A 10,855-nucleotide genomic window follows, 5' to 3' on the forward strand; every position below is an offset into this window, starting at 1 on the left:
AAACTTTTCATCGCATGCATGTGCATGAAACATTTCACGTTCAATTTCAATTCCAACGAAACGTCACTCACGTGCGCACTTGCCGTTCGCATTATCGTACATAAATTAACCGCGAACAGATTATTTCCATATTTTTCCTTTTATTCTCTCACTTGACTAAAACACTTAAGTAAACTCGTTCATAGCACGGGTAGTTCGCGGATGTTTGTGTTTGTGCTGCAGCTGTATGCCATTTCCTTGATTTCATTTCATATCACACGTTCATCCTACTCGTTTGATTTGATCCAACTCTCCGGACCACGAATCAACATAAAAAAAAACAACAACAACAACGATTCGACATTGTGACACGGGGAAGGTACTGATGTTTCGCGTTTGGTCCTCCCAATGCCTTGCTCGTTGGGATTCAGCCGCATCGCTATCTAATCGATGCGCAGCGATATCTGTACCGAACCAGTTCGATCACGGGTTCCCCCACGGTACACGATGTTTTTCGCCCAGGCACGGCACTCGATGCTGATGGTCGTTTTTGCTGCAATCGGGAAAGGTGAGTAGAGAGATAATGTAATGCAGTGCGAGATTACGTGCCGGCGGGCGTAGGGCGACTTACGCTTCGGTCTGGCAAGATGTACCGCCACCAGTGGGCTCAGATAGCCTTCGATGTTCATGTACGGGTAGTAGTACGCTGGGAATCCTCGGCTCGGCATATACTCGATCGGTCCGAGTTGGTTTTCGTCGCTGTTGGTAAGTTCCTTGCACGTTATCCACACCTGGCGACGTTCGTTTGCGGTGAGGGATTTAATGTGGGACACCAGATCATCCGGCATTTCGGTGGGAAGATCATCCACATCTTCGTAAAATACGGGCTGCCAACCGTAGATCTAAAAAAACACACACATGAGCCACATCAGTAAATATGAAGGAGTTCAGAGCAATCTTTGCACGCTGCTTACTCTGTTAAGCTTGATGAAAATGCAAGGCGCCGACCGATTGTATCCATATCCTGCCACTGCTGCACAAGCGCCAAGGTTCTTCACATCAAAGGCACATACGTTACCCTGCGATGGTGGTGTGTTGAAATCACAGAGTACCTGATTTTTGCCCCCGCCGGGTAACAGTGTATGGTCATTGTACGCTGCAAAGAATGTCACAAACAATTAATCTCTTCGAACGCATCATTTACCAAATTCTAATTCACTTACGTCGGAGAAATTCGTTGATCATGTTAACCCAGAGCGTAACGTCCGTTTTGTTGGCCGCCACATACTGTATGGAATTGATACCTTCCGCATCCTCCGGCTGGGGACGGTAGCTAACGCCGGGGTTGGTACCGATGCGCGACTCATCCAGCTGCCACTTCGGGTGGTCATGGTTTAGCGTGACCAGAAGACCCTGCATACATATGGCAAACAGTGCCGCCAGTACAATGTAGAAGCAGGTATAGAACAGCATAAGTTGGGCTATTGAGAGGTAAAAGAAAACATCAGTAAAGGGAATTGCGCATAACGAGAGAAAACTAGAAACACTTGAAAATTGGACAGTCAGCACTCTTCTTGGAGAATCAGTATAAATCACGGAATAAAATGTTCTTAGTGGAGAAAAATTACCCAATTCTACAGGATCATGAGCACATCTCGAAGCTGGTTAGCAGATCACATGGGGAAAGGTTCTTGTTGAGGATCAAGAATAAACGCATCACCATCCAACAATAATTACATCAGTCAGAGGATCTCCTAGATATTCTGGAAATAATTGGTCTCCACGCACGAATCAATTTCTACATGACCTTCGATACCATAGAACTATCCGGAATATGCAAGGACACACTGCTCTGTAGGCTGCTCAAGATAACGCTAAAGAATATCATGAGAAGAATCAAGGATTTTGCAGAGTCTTGGCCTGGCGAGTTCTTAAAGATTGGCATGAGAGTTCAAAATTTGATGAAGGTCTTCATCATAATCTATGTGAGGTGGTAGATGAGTTCTTCCAAGAGCTCCACAAATGCTTATCACACAGTAGACTCCATCAAGACACGAACATCAAGTTCTACACTTTGGGGTGTGTGTGTAAGCAAGACGGGCAGGGACAGATCTGACGAGTTGCATGGAGCCTGTATCCTGCAGGTGTATGTTGATTAAAGTACTTCAACTAAAGATCCCTTGGACATACATTAGCGACTTAGCCATATTTCCATAACGAAATGCTCAAAACGTGACCCAAGGAGACGAAGACAAACAACGGAGACCGTATATGTGGATCTTTTCCCGATATCGCGATAAGTGGATCAACCGTCAACAGAAGGTATCTTAATCAAAGAGCACATAGTAACAATCTCAACCCAACCGTGATTGTTAGCACGCAGACAATTAATGTGATCAACAGCGCCCACGGGCACTCGGATCGGTCCCGCTTGCATGCCGTTGCAGTTACCAGAAATGCAACTCGTTATCGGGTGACTGTAAATTACATACATCAACGCACCGTGTACGCTGGTGTCAAGTATTTGGCATAATGGTGCTTTAATGTCGTTCTAATAGCCGTACATTTAGCAAAATGCATCCCGGGGTGTAGCAGTGGATGGTGTTATTAGCTTCATCGGAAGTTGACAGTCTGTTTATCGTTGGTGATGGCCAGCTATCCATCCTATCGCGACGCTGCACTGCACGCCCTGTAAGCGGTTGGTAGTTGATTAAACCACCGCAAACCAGTTGGAGGTGGGAATTGATGTTATTTTAATTTCCATTTTGCTACTTTTAACGATATGGACCTCTAGTTTTCGACCCTCCGCGAGCCCATTCGATAGCTTTAATGTTTAGATCAACAGGTAAACTGAACAACCCACCCATTGGCCAACATAAACAACAAGCGCAACAACACCGAGTCGAACGTCAACCGTCGTTAGTCGTTAGTGTTGAAGAGTTAAACGGTTTTTGTATATTTAGAAACCGAAAACCACCCGTATCCGGTTCGATGCAACCGCAATAAGACCTCCGCCGTCTTCCGTGTTGCCAGTACCGCCAGTAGTTCGGGTTAGGCGAGGTTACACGGCGAGAAAAAGTATTACACTGATACCCAACCTGATAGCTATCGGGCAAGCGAACGAAATGACACCGGTTGAAATTGGACGATTAAATTTAGCTCTTGTCTGCTGGCTGTGTTTGTGTGTCACAGCGAACAACAAGCAGTGAGAAAGTGAGTTGTGTTTTGTTGTGGGCAAAGAGCGTTTGCGTCCTATGCTTTTGCAGATGGGTACACGAGCCCTGCACGCGGAGACGATTTCGAATCGTTCGAACGAACCAAAGCCACGGTTAAAGTCGGTGAAATTTAAGCGGATAATTTGCACGCGTGAGTTATTTGCTGATCCATGCGAATGTACTATCGGTTGGTGCAAACATTGTCGCCGGTAGACACTTGTCCCTTGTGTGTGATAGCGTGCCGAGAATACTGTGGGTAGGAATGTTGTCACAGTTTTCCAACATTTTCATCCCAACGCGATTCTACCCACGCGACGGGCGGAACGAACCGCATTCCGAGGCAGCTGTGCGGGGAGGGGGGAGGTGTGAGATACAAGCGGAAATGCTCTAGTGGTGGACACGAGCGACACCACCACCAACGCGATCGATGCAGTTTTGACGTGCACGGTGCAGGCAGTACAGAAAACAAAAACGGCATTGATTTGTATGCAGATGAAGCTGAATGGCATGACGGTGGGAGGTTCATGCATTATGATCAACCGGTGGTGGGTTGCAAATTGATCGCGAGTGCAAAAACGCATATTGATCGTAATTATAGCACCTCGATTGACCTGTACGATGAGAAATATGGGTGTATCGAGAAAAAAAAACACGTTGCTCATGGTAATAATTCCTATCCCATTGCAACCTTACACCTTCGGTTCGTTAAATAACAGATGATGACTATTTTATCATCGGATAGCGTTGCTGTAGGGAGTCGACCAATTAGTGGAGTCGGAATTAGAGGACTCCACTACACGGCCGGGTTTGGGTTCAACTCTCGACTAGATCGTGTGTGGCAGCACACAGGGTTCAACTCTCGAATCGAGTTTCAACTCACCAAAGTAAACAGCCTAGATAGACAAAAACCTCTGTAAAATCGATTAAATTAAGCAGAATCAAAGTTTAATTTTACGAGAGAAAATTTATTTCTTAAAGCTTTGTTTGCATAGTAAATTGTAGATTGCCACAAATCAGTGAAGGCAATACGGTTATTCAGTTACAGCTACTATTACAACATCTCAGGTTAAGGTCATCTAAACCTCTCCACCCCTAGGAAACGAATCTTGCAATTCTGTTGACAATAAAAAGGCTCCCTAAAGTAAATACACATTAAACTGCTATTTGCACCATCTCGCGATGAGTCTTCGTTTCCCTCCACAACACACTGCCAAGCTAATTTCTTCTTCAACACACCATCGATAATGGAACAAAATACTGCTCACCCCATAATGCACGAATCTATCATTCGATCACTAATTTGTTCATCATATAGACACGGATGGAATTTACTTTTCGCTCCAGCCCACCGCGTTGGCCGAGCCCGGGTTGGAACTAAACGCTGCGTAAACAAGCTCCGATCTGTGCCAAAATGGAGATGGACGATGCTACAACATACCTTTACCATACCACGTCATACAGTCTGTCCCCGTGCGGGGGGGAGTTCGATCATTCGAGATGCGGTGCATTTCCGTTGTATCGCTAATTTAACGCGTGTGAAATAAGACGAAAAAAAAAACACACACACACACACTGAACCACACTCTTGTGGGTTTTAATCTTACAGATGCACTTGCCATTGACGTGCGGCAAACATGGCGAAGGATGGTGCGATGGTGTTCCGGCCGTGGATGGAGACGCCTGATCCGGGTTCTTCCGATTCTGTCGTCCAAAGGCGGGTGTGTGTGTGCGTGTGTGTATTATTTTTTTTTCTTTTTTGTTCACACTTTTACCACTTCGCAAACAGCAGGCCAGCAGCCGAAACTGGCGTATCCGCTAATTAAATGGCAAGCGAGCGGTGTGACAAACACACAGGGACCGACCGAATTAAGTGCCATCAAGATAACGCCAGCCATGCCGGGCCATGGGGACAGCGCTTCTTCGGAATGTGTGAAGCAAACCGGCCCGGACACTCCGGACACTCGGTGGAAGGAAGCAGAGAAGGTGTCGTTCAATTGCAATACTCTCGCTTAACACTCCATTTGTGGTTTTTTTTCTGCACTTCTTTTGTTTCCGACGCTAAGAAAGCTAGTAAAATGGCAGCCTAATCGTTTCTCGGTATTTTTTTTTGTGGTTTGTTGTTCCACGAATGATTCATCCAACCTCAACTGGAGCGATGATAAGATTATTATAGCGAGAGATGAAGATGTTGCCATGGAACTTGGTTTGCAGACGGTAGTGGAATAAAACGTGCAGTAGTATAGAGAAGTAGTTCTACAAAGTTGCTTCAAGACTATACCTCCCCCCCCTTAAATACATATCGAAATGTACTTCGCCTCCAAACCGTGCCAGGCCCTCTGTTTGACTAACTTGGCTCCGTTACAGCGGCGTACGTACAACGACCCATTTATACTGTTTATTGACCTTGGTTCTATCGCCGCACCACATGCATCTATGCGCCCACAAGTTCATCTTAGGGTCCACCCACCCCCGACGGTGTCTTATGGACGAACGCCACAACGCTACACCGCAGACACCTGTTGGGTGTGCTAAATTATAGTTGTGGCTCACCGGGCGACGAAATGGAGCGATAAGTAGCGAACGGTATGGATTTTGGCGCGTCGTTATTTTTAGACTTCCAAAATTTTTGGGTAAAAAAAACCACCACCATGACAGTGCCACAGATGGGTGGATGATGGTGCCATATTCGTGATGTTCCACTTCAACCAAGCGTTGCGGGCAGTGAAGGAATGCAAAAATCAAATTCAGGACAAATAGCTGCTTTAAACATGATTAACTCCTCAAACAGCACCAGACAGTTCGGTTTGCGGGAGTAATTGAGATATCCGTAGGAAGTAGATCGGTACACATTGGCTGTCCCACACGCACGATCATCAGCATCGTCTCGTACCGCGTCGCGGGTCTCAGGCTTTGCTGATAGAATCCAAGGCTGCCAAGGAGGTAATTAGAGGAAAGTCGTTCGGTGGCAGTGTCGTTGCATCGCACAAAGGGAAGATATTGTCGAAGACAACTCCAGCCATCTGTTCTGCCGGATAAATCCAGATGCAGAAACTAGCTCGAACCGGTTAAGACTCATTTAAAAACAGTATGTGAATAAGACACTTTAATTAGTTAAATAATGTTGTTTACCGAACCAATCGATATTGGGACACGAGGACAACAGTTCCAAAAAAAAACATTCGTCCCATGGTCCATTTCATAGGTGTAGACAGAGTGATAATCAATACGCATGGACGATCATTAACATTAGCATCCTAACGAAACATCACCCCAGCTGGGATGCAATGGCGAATGGCGAAATGACTGTGCTCGTGTCTACCAGTCCTTCACTGCCCAAGAAGACAAGGGAAAGAAAAATGTCTCACAAGAACTTTTCGAGCAAAACTTGGAATCTCCAAAGTCCATCACGAAATTTCCCTGACATTTTCCAGCAAAAAACCGCCCAAACATATTGGAAATTAACTTTCAACATCGCAGCAAAACCCCCTCGGATTCCCATAATTGATGTAGTAAACAGCGATGAGCGATTATTTTTTCCATACACGATCGAACAACGAAGATAATGATCATCAACTAACGTTCGAGTAGCAAGAGCCGTGGGGGTAATTTGTGTGAAGTTTTCGCGTGTAATCAAGCCCGATGAAACGCGCGTATGTTTGATTGGAGGTGCTTTATGTACCACCACGCCGAGTAATTTCGTTCCTTTGGCTCTGCGAATTAAAACTCATGACACGGGGCTGAAGTGCTTTCAAGTGCAAACACCCCACCACTAAGTGCCTGCTGGAAATGGTGCATATTCTGGGACAGCAAATAGCAGTCCGCAGTGAAGAAAATCACTTCAAACGTAAAAATGCAGACACAGATGTAGTAGCACCACCATGTGACCGTGTCGCATCAGTTCGGTAGTGGTGCAATTTCTCGACCTGCTTCAATCCGAACACCCGAACGCTTAACCCGCGCGCGCCCTGAGCACTGGCCGGGCAAGGCCGGGATGAGTGGTGCGGTGAGGCATAATTCTTTCACTCTGGCTCTTATCACGGAACTATGCCATCGCCAGAGCGCGTGTATGCATCCGCAGCCAAGCAAACCGCCCGTAAAACCCATCCCCAGCACCCTTGTTGATGATAACGTTATCAGCCACGGGACGAGCTAAGCAGCCTGGGGGGAAGTGTTTGAACACACGTCCAAGGCCTTCCACCCGACCATCGGCACGGAAAATGGGTACATCGGGGAGCCCAAAGCAAAGGATCACCGCTATGTTCCAGTCCCGCTCAAGATGAAGATGTCAACGAAGGTCTGACTGTCCTTCAGATTATTGGCCACAGTAATGACTTACCCCAGTTGGTTGCCGTTCGGCCAAGAATTTTGCCATCCTGCGAGTTGTAAATATACTGTCCGATCGTTTGCTTTTCCGGCTTCGTTGGGAACTCGTACGTTCGCACGATCCGTGGTTGACTGGAACGCTTTTCTGCAGGCATTGTTTAAGTCCACGCTGTGTCGCTGTACAACAAACCGATACGGGACACTTGCTCACCGGCAGTTGTAGATCAGATTCACTGTTTATTTCTGTTTCTGGGCGAGAGATTTTACTAACTCCCGATGTTTCGCTCACTGCTCCAACCACACGGGAAAAGTTCACGCTAAAATTACTGGCCGGTAGTCGTCCGATACGAATGCTGCTGGGGTTAAAGGCGAATATAAATTAGATAAATACTATCGGTTTTGTTTTTCTCTATACTAACAACTGCACTACATTAATTGCTACCGTCGAAGAGAAAAGAAGGAACTAAGAACGCTTCCTCTACCTTCCGAAACTAATCCACAATGAACAAGGTACGACTGATACAGCTAGAGCTATTAAAATGATACTATTAGCTAGGTTTTCTTTACTTAAACAGAGGTATTATAAAATTAACAACAGCAAAACAACAACACTACACCCGTGGGCAATAACAACTAACAAAACGAGTGTGCAAACTGTCAAGTGGTTCGAACGCGTTCGAAATTACGCACACCGCCAACTGCGATTGTATATTTTATTCGTGTGTTTCTGACAACGCGTTTCAGAAGGAAAAATGGATTAGAAAAGTTTCACACATAGAAACAAAAAAAACCCCACAAACACAGTCACGCACACACACTCACACTATTCGAAACAAATTGTTCCAGTTCCGACGAGCTCGGGCAACAGATCTTTCGGGGCGCGCTTCTGCTGCCAGACGCGTACGCACGTGTGGACGACCGAGAGACAATTGACAGCTGTTTGATCGCGCCAGTCCTGTTTACGATGCGTTTCGAAAACCGATTCACCGGCCGCGCCCGATGTGTGAATGCGAGCGCGAGCACCAATCGTGCAGGGTTAGTGCATCGATTGGCTACTACTGCGAAGCGCTAAGTGTGACGTTTTTAAAGCTCGTTTGACAGCTAGTGGAAAATGGATATTGTGTGTCAGTTTTTATGGTTTAGTATTTAGTAACGGAATTTTATTAATTTAAAGTTGATAAATTCATTAAAATTTGGCTCACATCTAGTTTAATCAAAGCCGATGCGAACCCCTTCAATGGGATATCTCTCCCGCTCTCGCTACAGCACACGCAGCGCGACTTAATCGTTTTGATAAAGACGAAACCGGCGCACCATCGTCACAGTACGGCACGCAAAAGATGCCGCTGCCTGTGATGAGCAGTGACGTCACCATCGACGGTATGTTTAATGGCACTGGTACGGCAGAGTGATAACGCCGTTTTGAAGCTTTGGCTGATAAGCGCAGCTAAACGGGGAGCCCATAAAAACGGTAACCGGGGTAAGTTGAACATGCACCTTTTTTTGCGGAAATCGAAATTACTTCCATTATATCTCCTTTATTATGAAACGTGTCGTAACTGCTAGGGGTAGGTTGATAGAACTGGTTTTGGTAATATTTTAGACACGAGCATACTGTGTGTGTGTTTTTGTCACTACCAAAAAGTGTAAAATATCACAATTTGAAATGATAGTTTTCTAAACAAAAGACGAATTTCCTTTACGTTAGATGTAACAATTGCTAATTTAAATAATTCTCTAATTTTTTTTTAATTACATAGTAGCAGAGTGTATTTTTTTGTGGACCGCACTGTACGATTAGCGCGCGATCGTGTGAGATCCAAAAAGGCGCCAATCCCCATCCCAATCCCAAAAGGGCCCATTCCCTTCCAAATGTTCAATCCCCACCGGTCAAAACATCACCCACCCTGCACACCCTTTCTCCCTAGAGCTCCCCACATAATGAAGGGCTCCAACAAAATTGGGCGGCCTTCGTGATCGTACGGTCGTGCGGTGCACACGTCTTTTGGTCAGGGTTAAATTGTTTCTCAGAAGCAACGTTCGAAATGGATGATTTTTTTTGTTTTAAATTGTTCTCTCCACAAACTTTTAAAAACCAGTTTTACCACCAAATGTCCGTCCCCGGCTTATGTGGAGCAGGTCGTACATTGTTTTGATTCGGACGCGTCTTCGCCATCGCCACCCAATTTGTCCCTCGAAATGTTAAGCCAACCAATGGGCCGGTCGACTTGCTGGGCACTGTACGGCTCAGGTTTTACCTGGCGCGCTGTTGACTGACGCGAGTCGGGAGGAACTAGTTTCGTTCAGTTTGAGCCGGGTGCATCTAAAGGCTACCGGTGGGATTGCTCTCGCTGCAATTGGAGGCCCGTGTAGTGGACTTTTGCTGACCGGGGTGTACATACATTTGACGTAATTATCGACGTTCGGGATGTGATGTCTGTAGCTGATATCATGGGTTGATAGTAAGAAGAGAAGATAGCGCGCTATATCTCGGGATGATTTTGTGAAATTTTAAAATAGATTCAAACAATATTGAATTCATAAAGGGATGTCGATTGTCACTTGGTAGAATGCTCTATTTGTAGAGCACCAGACACTTGGAGTTTTAAGCGATCAGTAATCATGTCGTTTTGACCAAAATTCCAACCATGCTCGATAAACGAAAGCATAGCCATTTTTCTGTATTTTTAGTGTCAAACACTTTGAAAGATGCTGCCAAATAAATTTCTGCATTGCAGTTTTCGTAACACTGTTTGCGTTTATTTTGGCCGTCTTCGCACCCTCCAGATGCTGCCCTTGAAACACATCTCTTCCCGGGACCGTGTGGGTGTAGGAGAAATCACATTGCACCGTGTACAGCATTACTGCTTCGGAGGGTAATTAAAAGCTGGGAGACAGCTTCTTACACGGTGTATTTACGGAATAAACAAACTGCATGCGGGTTCGGTTGTGGGATGCAAGTAGCGCCGAATGCGTGCCGGTTGTAAATTGTACACAGCCGTATGATTTCCTGCTTCATTTTGTAACGTTGTTGATCGTGTTATTTAAAATGCGTTTTCTTAACTAGAATCATTACCAAAACCACAGCATTTCCTTTGCTCGTTCATTGTAAAAGTCAACCACGCTCAGCAAAACGATGGTAACGATTGTTGCTTTTTCGCGCGGTAGTAGGACTTCAGCACCTTCGTCGGTCAAACCGGATACGCACCTCGCAACACCTCGCGATCGACCTAATGAAGCACGCATGCGGACAAGCATGAATGGGATATAACCGGATTGGACCAGGTTCGTATTACCGAGTTGATTGACTCGGCTATGGCGATACGGTGAATAACCAT

General features: G+C 45.7%; 1 protein-coding gene across 1 annotated transcript; it reads right to left on the minus strand.

Moving 5' to 3' along the window:
• Positions 1 to 422: 422 nt before the first annotated feature.
• Positions 423 to 7,672, minus strand: LOC128713356 (sodium/potassium-transporting ATPase subunit beta-1). The gene is made up of 5 exons (XM_053808215.1): positions 7,531 to 7,672; positions 1,203 to 1,460; positions 954 to 1,135; positions 611 to 881; positions 423 to 532 (listed from the first exon to the last, which is right to left on the minus strand). The coding sequence occupies exons 1-5, from the start codon at positions 7,670 to 7,672 to the stop codon at positions 423 to 425; spliced, it is 963 nt and encodes a 320-aa protein (XP_053664190.1).
• Between the last annotated feature and the right edge of the window lie 3,183 nt (positions 7,673 to 10,855).

The sequence above is a fragment of the Anopheles marshallii genome, chromosome 3 (assembly GCF_943734725.1).
Source record: "Anopheles marshallii chromosome 3, idAnoMarsDA_429_01, whole genome shotgun sequence".
Classification (NCBI taxonomy): domain Eukaryota; kingdom Metazoa; phylum Arthropoda; class Insecta; order Diptera; family Culicidae; genus Anopheles; species Anopheles marshallii.